We start from the raw sequence: 17,290 nt of genomic DNA on the forward strand, positions 1-17,290 counted from the left end.
AAACCAAGTTGGTAATACATTTGTAAAAAGGCTTTAACACAAAGTATGATCGGTAACAAAGACAAATGATTGGATCAGACATATTTACCAGAAACGATGTCTTTTCTCTAACGATGATGCACGCAGGATTTTCTTCTCGGGACTAAGTCATTCCTGCTTACCTACACATTTTTGGGGGAATTCTTGTCTTTCTGACGGCTCCAACAAACATGTTGCATGTCCTTGTGCTTCAGTCGGCGGTGTTACTTTTGGGAGGTAAGCACAGATGAATCTTTATCTGCTTTTTTGTCTTTTGGACCACTTTAATTAGTTTTTCCTACAAATAATATAAATAAGTTAAATAAAACTGTGTCAGACCTACCACCCCCACCCCCACCTACAGCATGTAACAGTGTCAGTAGCATTGTTTTATACCGCATGGCATGTCCCTTGCTCCCACCTCCTGAGGAGAATTAAAGTCCCTACCTGTTCAGTCATATTTTATGTATTATAAAGAAGCCACTGCAGTGGCTTTGCACCTGTGCACCATACCCAGAGCAGCCTCGGCCTTAAATAACAGTTATCTCATGAATATTTCAATATAACAGTGATTCTCTTGTGCAACTGAAGCATCAGGCTTTATTACCTCTTCGCTTGTCAAGTTATTCCAGCAACATTCATCTCAAAGCCCATAATTATTTTACAAGAAAAGTTGCTCGAGTAGTGAGAGATCTCCATACAGCTTAAATCATAACATGACAGCAGCAGTGACAGTCACTGTTGGCAGTTTTTTTTGGCAGGGATTTCTTTCCTTATATGAATTGTTGTTAGAACAACAGCAGAGTAAACTTAATTTTCTGTGCATGCAATTTGGAGCCAATTAGTGCCACATGGAGGAGAACAGCATCCACACTGGTTGCCTTGCAGGATCTGGCTTAATTCATCCAGAAAAGGGTAAATTGACAATGGTTTCTCCAGCAGCTCTAAACTTTTTCATATTTTTTAAATATCCTCACATAAAAAGCCTGCAGCCAGTGTGAGAAAAAAAATGAAAGGTCAGTTTTTTCCAGAAACATTCTCTAATTGTACTCTGATGAATTACATCTCATGTGTTGATTGTGCCTGTGCACCTTGATGCTGCTCCTCCCGTAGAGCTAAAACAAATGTGTGTTGTTGGACAGCATCTCTCTCATGAGTGCTGACTCACCGGCTTGAAGTGTACAGTAATGATGTTTGCCATATGCCAGGGCCCTCTCAGTAACCATACACAGTGTGATCCTAATTGAGCATTGTGTGTCATAAACCTGCAGGACACCAACTTCTAACAGAGCATTGTGATGAAAATTGATAACACACTCCAGGAAATGAGAGGATTAGATCCATGCACGAAAAAAAAAAGTCTGCATAGAATAATGAAACCATAATTAGGGAAGGAAATGTGGTGTTATTGTGTGACTTTGTGCCTTTTTTGTTAGGAGACCTCACCATGGTGATGGAGATTTTAAAAAAATCTGTTGAATAAAATGTCAGTGCGATAAACTAAAGGTCTTTTTTGTATGGCCTTGCCCCTGATATGAAAAAAAATCTGTCATGTCTTCTCTCTCTTCTCCTAATTGAAGCTGCTAGGTGTGTTCCAGTGAGGACCCTCGCTTGGGTTCCTGAGAGGAATATCCAATCTTCTCTCCATTCACTTTATCCTAAGCTTAACAAGATCCAAAAGGGATCAAGCAAGGATAGCCTTCAGTCTACATCTTTAAGTACTAAGCACACAGCCCATGCTGTCTGTTGTCCCTGCCATGTGTCTGTCCTCATGCGTCTATATCTCTGTCAAGGGGAAGTGACTTGACCTGTAGAATCGTTTTTATTTAATTTGTTTGAACATTTTAAACTGTTTATTAAACATGCAGCGATGCCTACTCAGCAGAGTTTTTATCTGTTATTGTCTGCTGAGAGACCCGCTGCTGTGGCATCTCACCCTGATGCTGTGGCTCTCTTCCAGCTCCACTTCTTTTACATGTGGCAGTGTTTTAAGCCTCACCATTCATGTCCTTGAACAAGCAAGGACCAATGAATAAGAGAGGCACAGAGAGAGAGCTGACATATGATTTTCAAAATAAATTAAAAAAAAACCCTCTAATTAATTGATCACATTTGTCGTAGTGTCACAATTGTGCGTAGACTGCATTGGTATGTAGTTCATCATGTGTCTGTGTCTCTGTTACTTATGCTGGATCTAATCTAATTGCCAGACTGCTGCTTTAGTAATAAAATACTCAAGCAGGAGGGTTCTGGTTTCATCAACAGTCCAGCAGGTATTTTCATTTCCACTTGACTCCGCGTCTCACTATTTGTTGCGCTGGGAGATTTGAAATCAGTCCAGGAGGTCTCATTGACAACTTCTAATCCCACATTCTGTTTCAGACCTTTGACGGCTCATCAATTACACTTGTATCAGGAGCATATGGTCATTAAGATGTAAATGTGTGTCTTAAATGAGCCTGTGCTGGATAAAGACCAGTAACATGGTTTCGCTTGTTTGTTGGTGTTAACTCGGTTACAGTGGTTATTTACAGATCGGTGAACATAAAGAGGGGAGTAGAAATCCCTGGCTCGGTGGTATTTTTATCAAGGCTATCTTACAGCTGCGCTTTGAGCTCACTGTGCCGTACTTCTGAGATTTGCGTTGGAGGACACTGATAAAAAGAGGCATATTTTTCCCTTTCTCTCAAATCCAATTTGGTGTGGCTTGGGTAGTTTCCCTTCATGGAAGAAGAGAAAAGAGAAGCACAGTAGCAGCTTAGCAGGAGCTCTGATATTTGAACCTCCCTGATATTAAATGTCCAACCATCACAAATGTTTTATAGACTATGTTTGTGTGTCAGTGTGCCCCTTTTTTGTTTGTTTTCTGAAACGCATTGTGTAGGTGGACTATCATCTAAATATGTTATACGGCTCTTTCATACTCATTATGCTTAAAGTGTGTGTGGGAGGCATACATTGTGGCTTTACAGAGTCCAAAGAGGTTTTTTTGCACCTGTAAATTCAAATTTCATCAGTATAATATCCTGTAATATTTCAACAAATCATGTCTGCCCCTGTGTTAATTGGTCCTTTGTAACTGTAGCACATTGAATTTTCTCCAAATATAATCATATAATGAGAAGAGTGTGTAAAAGCTGTAAACAAAGTGTGTGTGTGTGTGTGTGTGTGTGTGTGTGTGTGTGTGTGCGCGCCAGCCTGGGGAGGGGCATCATTGTATGAGCTGACAAAGATGCTGATGCAGAGTTTGTGTGTTTTCTCATCAGTGGATAGTTGCGTCTGTGTCCTCCTCATAAATCTGTTAACAGTCTATGAGGAAGTAGGTGTGGTCCGACAGAATGAAAGCACCACAGACCAGAAACCAAACCGTACACTGTTCCAGAAATGTATTTAATATAAAGAAAATCATGTATTGTTGTTGATAAATTTGCACTGTGCCAATTTCTATTTAGAATGGAGCTTGTTAAGGAAGTCATTTGGCATGGTGATGCTACTAGCTAAGTGCTAACATTCATGCGTTTTCTCTTTTAGTATAGTGCAGTGTACTGATCCGTCAATCATACAAAGACAGACCTGGTAGTTCAGTGTTGCCACACAAGCGCACCCCATTAATTAAACCCTAGTTGACAGATGTGCACACAAGTGGAATCTTCAAATAAAGAAATGTAATCTCTCACTGAAGGTATATTATGTTGTCATACAGTGTTGCAATACAGATTTAAAGCCATGATTGCATGATAATTATGGTCAGAAATTGATATGCACACACACCATTTTAGAGCAGGGAAACCCTCTACTTTCTGGCCTCTAAGATGACATGGTAACAATGTAAAATAGTCTTATCAGTGACGCCATTGCTGAAGCAGAAAAGGACTTTTTAGGCACTTAGCCATGTTTCTCTTTGAACCATTTATAAAAGTGTTTCGTCCTTTCCAGAATGAATGATTATAAAATAGAATAGTGTGGCTGATGTAGTCTAAAGTATTTCATCTCCATTTTGTTTCTCCTACTAAACTGAGCTTCCATTTAATTGTCCACATTGCAGTGGTCCCTCGTTAATTGCAGGGTTACGTTCTAAAAATAACCCGCAATAGGCGAAATCCGTAGTCAGCTTTATTTTTTAATAATTTTCTATAGATGTTTTGAGGCTGTAAAACCCCTCACTACACACTTTATACACCTTTTTCAGGCAGGAATTAACATTTTCACACTTCTCTCTGTCTCATTCTCTCTCAAGTTCAAACATTCATAAGTCGTTTTGACAATGACTTTACAAATGGCACTTGGATGTTTAGAAAATGCTCAGATGCTAAAACTCAATAAACAGTCATTTGCTCAAGAAACAAGAAACATGTTGAAAATTTGTATTGTGTGCCCAATATTCCCATAATGTTTCTGAAATGAAATAAATATCAGCAGCAGCACTTTTTAAAGTGACCACCTCCTGTGCTGCATTCTTTATATGATGATGTAATAGTTCTGTAACACAAGAACAGATGCTTAAGCATTGCATACTCAGAAAAGACTCAAATCAGAGGGACACAGTTCATGAGTAACGATTTCAGATTTCAAACTTATGCTTTGATGTTTTCTTAGTTTGCTCTGTGGGCTTTGTTACAAATGCAGCAGTGTAACAATACAGAACCATTTCAGCCAATTTATGACTCTAGGGGTGCTAAGAACCTCCCTTGCCAGATTTCCAATATTCTCAGCCATTTTAACAGTGTGGAGATATGGAACCTGACCTAACATGACCTGCATCTTTAATCTCAAGGTTTTTTCATGTTGGGTATTTTCAAAACACCAGACCAAGGAAGTGGATTATAGTTTCATTCAATACATTAAATAAAATGTCATTAGCCTTGGAGCTTCCTGTGGAAACCGAAACTGCTAAGACAGCACCATACAATATTAGATATTTATGTAATATATCCTCCATTAAGCGTTGTACAGTATGAATACATTAAACAACTTCATTTCCTTTCAAGTGGACAAAAGTAGCATTATTGCCAAAGCTTTAACAAGAAATACCAGAATGACTTTTTCTCACATTTTCTTCATGTCAGCAGACGAGTTCCAATAACTACAATTGGTTATGCATTTTTGATTTGAATAATCACAGACAGGTGGCCAGACAAAGGCTGTCACCACATCTGAGAGAGCGGAGCAGTTGGTTGTGTGTGGAGCTGCCTCTGCTGATCAGAGGCATCAGACCTTAATGCGTTAGAGGCAATGATCTGACAGGTACATATTGTCAAGGCCCATTGACTTCTTTGTGGTGTGTCTGATTGATTGTTTAGATCATGTTAAGATGGGAGTGATCTGCCTCTTTGTGATTCAAAACGGTATGTTCGTGCAGCTTTACACTACCACTGAAACTTAATCTTAAAATATATGACTTTTATCCGTATGAGCAGTCTGTACTGCTAGTGAATAAACACCACTGTACTCTGTCACTGTGACAGAAAACCAGTGTATTGCTGCATGAAGAATAAATTAGATGGATATGTGCTTCTGACACAGCACATATATAAAAAAAACATTGTAAGAAATCAGCATATTTATTTGAAGTTCAGAATAGTGTTTGTCTTTCTTTTTTTTCTTCTTTCTCATTTTCACTACAACAAATTATTATTAATAATATCTAGCAGCAGCATCACACACAAATGTAGTATTGGAAAGATTATGTGAGGCAGTGTCTAAATTCCATTGTTGTCCCCTACACACAGTTAATACAAAGTACAGAGTCTGCACGCAGAGTGGACCAACTGAGATGAAGTTAAAATCTCAAATAAGCACTGCTCATCATGGAATGTGATGTTTTTTACTGCCTTGATTTTGAAGACAGTGCTTAACACAATAACTCTACACAATAATCATTGGTTCATCGACTACAACTCAGTTAAATGACCTCAAGTACACTTTGACCATTGGGTAGATGGTACTTGGTGTAATTGGAACACCAGTGTATGTGTGTGTGCCTCCAATCAGTCTTGACACAATCACTGGTTCCTAATCAGTGTGAAAGTAATGGCCACCTCAGAGTACAATCAGTGTACAAGTTAGCCTGGCAGGAGTGGCTGTAGCTTAATGAAGTCCCTCGAGTGAACTTACTGAGTCAGCGTGACTCATTTGCAGACAAAGAGCACCAAAGTGCTAACTTTTAGGATCTAAAAAACATGTCCTGATATTTGTCAATTCTGATCTTCAAAAGTGTAACAAAGACATGTTTCCATGCTGTCATGGTGTCTATGCTGCCTCAGGATTTGGCAGCATGGGGTGTTCATGCTGCTTTGTTTCTCTCATGATAGGGGACAGTGAGCTCATGACGAGGGAGGATTAGAGATGTCCAGTCACAACATAGACTGTGTGGAAATAGTGAGTCATTGGTCCTATGGTGCTCAGTGGTCTCACTCTGGTCAGGAGGGGTGACGCTGCCTGTTAGCACATCCTGCAACAGGCTCGTTCTGAATCGCTATCTGTGCCTGCACATTCTCCTCTTAACCCTGAGGCCCTCTATTTCACAGAAATTGGAAAAAGCCACACCAAGCCTTAACAGAATGACCACAATGATAACAGTGGATTAGCCTAAAAAATGATTGCAGTTTAATTCAAATTGGGAATAAAACTGTATAAGGGTGTTAATGGAACACTGAATTATGTCTTTTCCACGTGCACAGAATGTTGATTAGTTATATCATTCTTTTTTATTAATGCTGCATAGTTAAATAGATAGAAGCATTGGTTGGTCTAGGTAGAAATGTGCAACATGTGCCATGCACATGAGAATAGTACACAATATATATGGTACATATGGTGCGACAAACCCGGTGAGGTGAGGTCAATGGTGGCAATAAATCTCAACTACCTGTTTGTTTTCTTGATTTGATTATTTGTAACTGGGTTCTGTTAGTTTTCTTCGACTCTTGGACTCTTTTGGTTTTTGGTGTTTTTGGATTGTCTGGCTTTATTAAAGCTCACCTTTTGTTCCAGATCTGCCTCTGAGTGGTTTGCATTTGGGCCTTACCTACCTTTAACACAACACATAACCATAACTCATAGTTTTAATGCCTAATTCTAACCACAAGTAAAATGATACCTAACAGCACACAAAAACAAAACAGCTGGGGGTTGTCAGAGGGACTTGAACTCCCACCAACCCCAACCTGCCTCCTAACACAGGTATCATGAAGCAGAATGTTTCTAGTAGCATAGACTTAACCATGTATGATATATTATTTAGCTGTTTTTATGTGGCAGTGTTAGTGGGTGTTAGTAGATTGTATGTGCCATGTGAAAGGACTGACTTAGAGTTTTGTGAAGCATTTCTCTACAAGAAGTTTACTGAAGGGAGGACACTGGTGTGTGTGTGATGGGTTAAACATTCACAGATATAAGCTGGAGGCAGATTATTGACTGTGTTGATGGTGAATAAAACCTCAGAAGTGACTTTAAACTTCATTAGATGACAGTAGAGGGAGGCTGCTGCTTGAGTTGGCATTCTTAAATGCCTAGAAGGATTCTTCTATAGCAGTAATTAAAATAGCAAGCAGTAAAGAGTTATATGGATATGAATTTGTGAAATATAGATTTGATTTTGTAACTCTGTTGTCCCCCCTGAATTTTATGGTTTTGATTTGCAATGATTTTTTTTCTCAATATATTAACTGAGGAAATCAATTGCCCTCTGATTTCAACCCGCATGTCCATCAACTACTCCTGACTCAGATCCACTGACACTGATGCAGGCCTGGATATGATTTGCTCTACAGACATGCTAACTATTCCCCTTTCTCCTATAAGCTTGAAATAAGTGCAAACAAACAGCTGGCAAATGTTTTTTTTCCTTTGGGCTAAATTTGATTACATTGCTGTCTTGTTTCATGCTGTTTTTGTGCTTTCTCGTAGACCCTTAAAGATTGTGTGAAGGCGCTGTAATTAGATGTTCTGGGACAATGGCAACTGCTGAAATTCAGAGTGATGTAATCTGCACTCCATTCGTAATTGCACATGCCATGTGTATGATGGCTAATTTAGCCCGCAAGAGTGAAGGAACCACAAGGCTTTTTCTTGCCGGCTCATGTTTTCCAAAATGAGGATTCTCTGTCGGGTTGCATTTATACAAAATGTCTGGAACTAACACAAGTATATATTGCACTGACAGAATATGTGAATTTTATCCTACAAACTGTGCTCACCTCAATTTTTGAAGTAAGCATGACTGCTTCTGTTATATGCCAAATGACAGGGAAAAGCAGTGAGAAAAAGCACAGCAGTAAGTATAAATGGATGTCTTTTCATAGATGGAAGCCAGCGTCATTCATCCAGAGAAATATTCTGGAACTGATCTGCATGTCAACTAGACAAGTTTCGTTAAAATGAGAAATATGTTTGAAAATGTACTGTGAGCTGACCAGCAGCAAGCGATAGGTTGATCTCTGAGACGGCAGCGTGCTGTGAATGAAGGCAGATAAGGAATCACCTTTCTTTGCTGCAATATGACACAGTAAACACAAACTCACTCCTGAGACAAACCTAACACAAAAGCATACACAGTACATAAAACCTGAACATGTGGGGTACAGAAGAATCCTATCCATTATTTGATAAGGGATCTAGAGTCGCACAATTTCACACAAGCAACTACGAAGTGAACTTGTGATTTATTTTTGGTTCTATCTCTTCATGTTGTAAGAAATAGAGCCATGCTATAACAACTGGGCAGCAGTGATACAGAGAGTATGAACCCACTGTTGGAAAGGGGCTAAATCATATTAATGGTGGTGCACCGAGTGTGCACATCTCTCCATACTCATACGTAGTAAGAGATTCTCCTACATGTCTCCTTTTATCTGCCGTCCACTGATTCAAATGACCCTCTTACTTGAGCACACAAATCAAAAATACCACCATGCTCTGAGGTTGCTTTCTAATTAATTGGGTTCATGTAGATAACTTTTAATAACTGATTCTTAGCTGAGATGCTGTTGCTTGTTGGCGTGAGAACATGGACTAGCAGATGATTTACTGTAGTGTATATGAGTGACAAATCTTGGAAAGCTAATCATAGATTGTAAGGGCTGGGCACACGGTCCCTGATGTAGAGAGGGAATGCGCAGATGTCATTGCCTCACTTGGGCTGAATAAAACAACCAGCAACATGGCTGCCTTCAGTAGGGAAAACTGAAAATGAGCGTAAAACAGGTGATTATTTGCGTAAATTAAAGCCAGTTGGACTCAACGGTGATTCTCAAAATTTACCATCATAGCAGTGGTCCATGAACACTAACAACCACAGCAGACAGCCAGTGATATACACATCGCATGACATCACATGCATACCCTCCATTTAGTCCAAGGGATATCCCAGAGAGTGGGTTTGAGGCTCAGTGCTGCGGCTCTGATTGTTCCCATCTTGCTGGTGTCTGACTCCACCTGTGACATACAACATCCAAATATGAGCAGAGGAATTGCAGCTGAGGTGAGCAAGTGATCTGCAGTTGCACCCACTTAACTTTGACTCACTTCTGGAGTGACCATCCAAGAAACCTTTTTGGCACTACTGTGTTGGCTTCAGTTTGTCAGTCACAAGTTGCTGCTAAAAGCCAATGTAGACAAATTCTCTAAACGCACAATGGTGTATTTAACTACTTTCTAATTAAATCTCCCACCTGGGTTGGACTTGTCAGTATGCTAGCCAAGATAATGGCAAAGGTTGTGTGGTTGAGAGCCAAAAATGGCTACTGTTTTTAATGAGGAAGAATTCAAGATGTTAAATGATTGCATCCTTTCAGCAATACTTTTAATAGAGTGTTGCTGTCGTCTGCTGTGCACAGTAGTCATGTAGATTTACAGCATGTTCTGGAGTTCACCAGCTAATTTGTGAAAGGGAAATTACACAGTTAAACATATCAACCCTAGAAGCACTCAAACCTCAGCTATCTTACCAAGGCTGAGTGACTCTGGAGAAGTAACCTATAAAGTTGACAGGGAATAGGTGATAACATGCTCTCCCACTTTATTATTTACTGTTTTTCTGGTAATGACGGAGCATGTGGAATGCTGTTTAATGCATTTTCTATTATAATGAATCCATTTTCAGGAGTTTTTCTTTTTTTGTACTAGAATATATTTTCTTGGTTTTCTCCACCTGAAAGCTGGTGCAGCAGAGCTGGTGGAGCAGATACACATATTACATTCTTTACTAAAAATTGAAAAAAAGAATAAATGTATGGATGAAATAATGTTTTCCAATGAGGTTATGTGTGGATGAAGATGGAAGATGTGGAGGGTGGCACAGTTTGTTTTTGTTGAGAGCTGCTTTTTGTTTGTCTATTTTTCATGCCATATACATAGTATATATATATATATATATATATATATATATATATATATATGTGTGTGTGTGTGTGTGTGTGTGTGTAGAACTTTGGCATGACTTGTCTGTCTTTCATAATGCTGATATCTAAACTCCGTGTACTCTTAATTCAGAGATAGAAATGTTCAAAACATGCTTAGTTTATTAATAAAACTGAATGGAATAGTAGGATCTCTACAGAGAATAGTCAAATAGCTTAAAATACCCCGTAAACGACTGACTTCTCTTCCTCATGCCTGAGCTTGGTATTATCTTAAAAACAGATCCAGGATGAACATTGGCATGTAAAACATGTATAAAGGCTTGCAGGGTTAATCGAATATGCCGCGATCACCTAACTTTTTTTTTGTTTTTTTTTTTTTACACAAGAATTTAAGTCTCATAATATTGCCTTTCTTCTTCCCTCTCTGCTTTTCACTGGGGCTCATTGGAATATTAGCTAGGCAGGAAACACTGTGGTGCTTTAGCTTGGCCTGCTGAGGATTAATTCAAACAGAGTTTATTTCTGCCTGCAGAGCAACTCCTCATCCAAGAAATGTTTGTAGAACTAAAATTATAATTAGCTTGTGTTTTGTTACCTTTTTTTTTCAACACATTAGAAAGCTAACGTCTGTATAGTTGGCTCAAGAGGAATCGCCCGGTCTTCGAGGATTCCTACACACTTGAGTGTAGAATGAGTTGCTGTCAATCATGGGGATACAGTTGAGTTTGGCAGCTGGACAGCCAGGCTCTGAAAACAAAATGTACCCCACTGGCACTGGCAGTTGGAAATACTTCTTTAAAAAAACAAAAAAACAAACAAAAAAAAAACTTTTTTTGAAAATGTGAAAAACAATGCTTTTTCTTAAGATCTACTCTGGAACAGAAACATTTCCCCCTGTTGCTTTAATAGCTTTCTTTCCATAGCCTAAAATAGAGCAATTTGTCCATGAAGTTACTTCCCTCTCTGGCAGGTTTTAGGTTAAACCTTACACTCAGTGTTTCTGGAGCTGCATGAAAAGCTCCTTTTCATAAGGTAACACACAGTGAGGGGTGAATGGACATTTACTTCTGCAGAGAAAAAGACATCATATTTTCCAAGGATTTAAAGTTTTCCATCACATAACAATGACCTTACAGTACAGTGCTACAGTCTGATATGTACAGTTGTAGTGTGATTGCAGCTTATTGGACAGCAAAACAAATTGTGCTAAGAGAATGAGTTCAATGTATGTAGGTAGTTTGACATATAGCCTGAACATAAACAGGCAGAAGGGACATACAGAAATATATGGTCAAATTAACATAATATTGCTAGTTTTGTCTCTTTATCCCATGATATATTTTAGAATGTGTTGTAGTGAGTTGGAAAGAGGGACTTTGGTCTGTATTCAGGGGTCTGTTGTAACTGCTGGACTCACTCCTTATGAAATAGGAAAATAAGGAGGATATCATATCACAAATTACAAATCACTGCTACATGTACATTTCATCAGTGCATGCAAAGGACACAACTCACAGTTAGTGTGTAGTGGGTTGACACAGCTTATGTTATCATACCAAGTGTCGCATCCAAGATGATGGGTGTACCAACAAGGCAGATGGTTCAAAGCAATCCAATGTTTGATGCAAATTTATGTCTACAAACTGAAGAATATTTGAGTTTTATGTGTGTATTACACGTTCAAATATGTTTGCAGTGAATGTCTATTGGCGGACCAGTTATTGCTCAGTGAGATGTTCACAGATTGGCACATGCCAAATATGTCTGCTTGACTGACAGCTCAGATTTATTTTGTAAGTTACCAAGAACTCTTCAGGAGTTTCTTTTTTTTCCAACTTACTTGACACTTAATGAAGCCTTCAGATTGTGTTTGTAGTAGGAGCCACTCTTAAACCATGCTGTGGCATGCTGTGAAAAATCCAAAGAAAAAAACTCAATGCTTTAGCGGAGTAACAATTTTGTATAAAACTAGCAGAAACATTACATGCACAGTTACACCAATCTAAACCTGGAAAATGAAACATGATGCTACTTTTTCAGAACATGTCTGCATATTTCTCTGGCCACATTTCTATGTGTTTGTTAGGGCAGCAACTTGCTCCCAAGAGTGGCAGCTGCAGAAGGAAATGGTTATTAATGCTCCCACTATTAAAAACAAAACTTAACCACAGGAAAAAAAAAAAATCAAAGTTTAGAGAGAATGACAAAACAAAACAAAAAAAACAGCTCATGGTGTCAGGGGGGACTCAGAGTGAAAGTCTGCCGCATTGCTTGTACCTCCACTGTCCACAACCTACCTTCTAGCACTGACTGTTCCCACTGTATTGGTCTTATGTTTGGACGATGTCAGGCAATATGATCATTTGTTCTCTTAGCATAAAAGTATGTGTCATATATCTCGGATTTATTGTCGACCTTCATAAGGCTGTGTTGGTTGATCACCTCCTTCACCAGTAATAAGAAAACATGGTGATATAAACATTCTCCCACCACTGGGAGCTTTTACACTCTCCACTGCATTTCGTTTTCAGCGCTTACAGTGAATCTATGCCTGTTTTCTGCTTCCAAATTTTACTTCCAGATGCATTCATCCATATTAAGCATCCGCATTAAGTACTGCAAGTTAAGGTCAAAGTGCTGTTCAACATAAGTCTACACTATACTCATAAATACATTAGAGTCACAGCAGTATGGCTGCCTTTCTAGAGATTCAGCCTTATCAGGAGAGCTAAAGGCAGAATTGATCATCCTATAGGTGACCTTGGGGAGAGGTTTACCAGTAGATTTGGGACAGAGACACATTGCTACAGTCTTTCATTTACTAACTCTGTTTTTCACACCTTGCTATAAATAAAGGGTTTTGGAGGAAAATCTTTTTCTCTGTACTGACTATATGAACTGATTTAAACTTACAGATTTTACTGCTATCATCCTGAGCAAACCCTCTAAACCCTCACAGCTTTGGACTGAAGAAAAAATCTCATACGGAAGTTTTAACACTTCCGTATGAGATTTTTTTTTTTTTGGAATGGACCATGGTTGAACCCAAACAACTTCATTGGGTTTTTGTACAAGTCTTTATTGATGTGCTTTGACCTTAGGAGAAGAAGAGCTTGTTTTGGCTCATTTCACACTTAGATTCATTTTCAGAGGCTGCCTCTTATTCCTCACACTCATTAGAGAGACAGAATACTATTTTCAAGCTGCGATATCATAGACAGGCATTACCATCCACAATCAATCTCCTTTACTTGTGTTTAATATTATAATAATTTGATTTTCTTTGATGTGGTGCAGTGGTGATGTCAGGTGAACTGTAGTTCTGTCTTCCATGATACAAAAAGGATTATAAATCGTCCCATCAATGTATTTGCTTTGTAATTGTTGGGTTTGTGTTGTTCTTCTTTCCTTTCAAAGCTATAGGCTTACTATTGACCATCCCTTTGCACACACAAAGTGACCGTCTGACCCCAGTGATGCCTCTGTATTTAGCCTGATTTACAATATCGTTTCTCAATGAAGGCCACTGTGAGGGGTAAAGACTCATTAAGAAGCCTAGTTTATGTTTTAGAGAAGTCCGGATGGCCCATAGGAATACTGATTGGCAAACAGACATGTGCTTGTCTGATCCTCCCAACCAAAGCCAAAATCCCCCAGCGTCTTTCCCCTTGAGCCATGTGCAGTGGATGACACAAAGGAGGTGTTGTTCTCTGCCTGCAGGGTGCCCAGGATACCCAGGGTTGCTGCCTCTCAATCTGCAGTCTCCTGCTGTGATAACACTCTTCCAGGCATACCGCGCCTCCTTGCAGCACCTGGAGGCCTTTCTCAGCATCCCCATAATGACATCCCTACTGACCTTCCAAGCCACTAAGAGAAGTGTCCAACATAGGTTCATCTTTTCCATCCACAATTTTACCAAATAGGCCAGTGGCACAGCATTGCAGTATTTACTCTTCATCGGTCGATACTCTTTAATCCCCAAGATGATGCTTTCTCTCATGAACTCAAAATAGCTCTTCCTCCTCCCCTGTGAAGCCACAGTCCCATTACTCTTTATTAGCTCTTAGTGTCTTAAATGTGGTCATCTATTAGAAGTGCAGCAACAAACATCCCCAACTGAGCCACACACACACACACACACACGCACACACACACACACACACACACACCCACACACACACACACGCACACACATAGTAATTCAAGCTGACCCCTAATCAAGAGCAATTATTGTGCATTGAGTTGAGCTCATATTATAGACAGAGTCACCTACAAAGCATGTTACCTTTTGAAGATTCTCAAACTTTGTTCTGTGGCTCTCTCTTCCATGTTTCTTACTTACCAGACTCCACAGACCTCCGTCTGCCTGAATGATTTCTTTTCTATGGAGGCTGACATGAAGTAATACCATACTGTGTCATGTATTGATTCTTCTACCAGTCCCTCTTTCTTGAATTTCTTTGTGGCTCAGAAGCATAAATCATCTGCAAATGATCCTTGAAGGAAATATTGTATTTATTATTCCTGACGCATGGTCACAAATTCAATGGCCCTTATTAATTGAACATGGTGAGAAATATGATCTGGGTAATTCAATGGGACTTGAGAGCTTTCTCTCATCCCTCATGTTTTAGACTGTCCTGTTTGTCATTCATAGCAAAGTGTAAGAATAATTCAGGGTTGCTGTGAGGGCGAAAAACAGTGCAATTATAAACCTTGACAAAAAGTGCTTCACTGTTATTGTTTCAGTGTTCTCCTCGGTACCTTCCTCTTTCCAACATTCAGTCTGTCTGTCTTGATGTGTGTGACAGAGTAGAAAGACAAGCAACCGAGCAGCCAGCCACCCAGTCAGCCAGTCAGTACTATGTCCACCCATATTAATACTACCAGGAGGGGCCAGAGGCAACATGGCCTTGCCTTCCTCCGTGTTGTCTATTCTGGTTGTTCATTTACTCAGCTTCTCTGAGTATGAAGGCTGCTTTTCGCTTCGCCAGTCCTATTCCAGCTCTAGATTTTCTAGCACTGACCCTCAGCATGAGGGGTGCTGCTTGGCTAGTTAGCACTCACCTGGGACCCTTCTCCTCTGCACCACCATGTCTGACACAAACCTGCGACTGGTGACCTTGGAAACTAGAAAGCCTAAATTGAGTGTACTGTATGTGTTTTTTTTGTAATTGAAACCTAAACTGTAAGTGTAATAATCCCTATCATTGGATATTTTTAAGTGACAACCAAAGTAATTGGAGCTAAACCTTTTGTAAGGCTATTCCATGCTGCATGCTTGCGTAGTGCTTTAGAAATTAGATTACACAGAAAACAGACAAGTGCCCACAGAGATTACAAATCCATGCACCATGGCCAGAAATAAAGTGTGTGCTTGTTAAGTCTCAGTCTGATTTCATCATTCAAAAATTGCTTTAGGTGGCTGTGGAGAGGTTAAATCTGTCCCAAAACAAAAGAACTAGTACTCAGCCGCTGGCTGTGCTATAACCTGATCTGTTTATCAGCCATGTTCTGCATCTTAGTTTAGTGTGCTGGCATGTATGCTGACGTTTGCGCAACACAATCATAAGTACAGTTAGTACACCATGTACAAATTCAAAATAAGAAGAAATGATGACAACATGCAGAGTTCTTACTGAATGTCACTTTGTGAACAATCTGTGTAGATGTGTATAACTCACAACTCAAACATTATGATGTACATTCAGTGAAACATCAGGCGTTCTCCAACAATATTAGGATTTATTCTCTGGACATCATCACCACTGAATCTATACAAAAATAACAGAAAAACTATTTCAAGATGCTGAGAGCTTTCAGCCTCGTTCAGGCACTAAAAATACAAAATCCAACGATCACCAGCTGGGCAAAGAAACTGGGCAGTGAAAGAAAGTTTCACCATTCAAAACCATGTGTTTACTGTCTACAACCTGTACAGACAATACATTCTTTAGGTGTAGAGGTATTTCAGTCAGCACAAAAACATCTGTAACAGTATTGATATCCCCTGAGTAACGCTTCCCCAGAGCTGCTATGTGGCTAAAAATGTAACAACTGCTTAAGAGCAGATGCTGCTATCACCATGGTTCCATCAGCACAAGTTTGTGTGTGTGTTGTTCAGTGGGGGGCTATTAAATGAAGAATGAGATTCAAACATTTAAATTTCTCTAACTCAGCATAATGCTGGCTATCCTTATAATTTAATGCCAAGCAATAAGAACATTTAATTATACATGATGTGGATCATAAAATGTGTGCTGAAATAGACATTTTTCTCAGTTGAATTATCATTATTTTTCTCTCTTTGCATTTATTTCTCTGCCAGCAAAAAAGAGAAAAAGTTATGTGTATCCCTTACATTAATACCAACCAAGTCTCATCTTATGATATGATTTTGGACACAATGACAAACATTTCTTTATTTGGTGACAGGGAGCACAAATATATAACTAATGGACGTCAATTTAAAGGTTAAATCTAATGTGTTCTAATTGTACAACTATCACAATCTTACAGTGTTTTTTGAAAACATAACCATTTGTGTTTTAATGCCTAACCAAGCAAGTTTAAACATGCGGGAAGTGAGATTTTCCGACAGTAACAAAGCATTTCAAAATAGGGCGATAGTTCTGTCTCTCTTTGTGTGTGTGTGTGTGAGTGAGAAACTTAAACCTTGGCAGGGCAAAAGGCCAACTTATATGTGCATAAAAACAGATTATTTCACATGATGAGGTGAGACTACGTTTCTAATACAGCAGTTACAACAACTGTAGTGTGCAATTTGTAGTAGAGCTATTACACAAACCTTATCACACGGTTTTGTTTTGATGAACAGTCTAGTCTAGTTTACTGTTGGCCCCTGTTGACTACGCTGAGCTAAGGAAAATTCTTCTGCAACATCCATTGTA

General features: G+C 39.2%; 1 protein-coding gene across 1 annotated transcript in view; it reads left to right on the top strand.

The window, feature by feature from the left end:
• Positions 1 to 209: 209 nt before the first annotated feature.
• si:dkeyp-14d3.1 (transmembrane protein 132C) overlaps positions 210 to 17,290 on the top strand; it is a 115,937-nt gene continuing 98,856 nt past the window's right edge. The window contains exon 1 of the mRNA XM_028414212.1: positions 210 to 255. Within this exon, the coding sequence (XP_028270013.1) occupies positions 210 to 255 (46 nt within the window). The remainder of the gene's footprint in view (positions 256 to 17,290) is intronic.

Source organism: Parambassis ranga, chromosome 9, assembly GCF_900634625.1.
Source record: "Parambassis ranga chromosome 9, fParRan2.1, whole genome shotgun sequence".
Lineage (NCBI taxonomy): Eukaryota > Metazoa > Chordata > Actinopteri > Ambassidae > Parambassis > Parambassis ranga.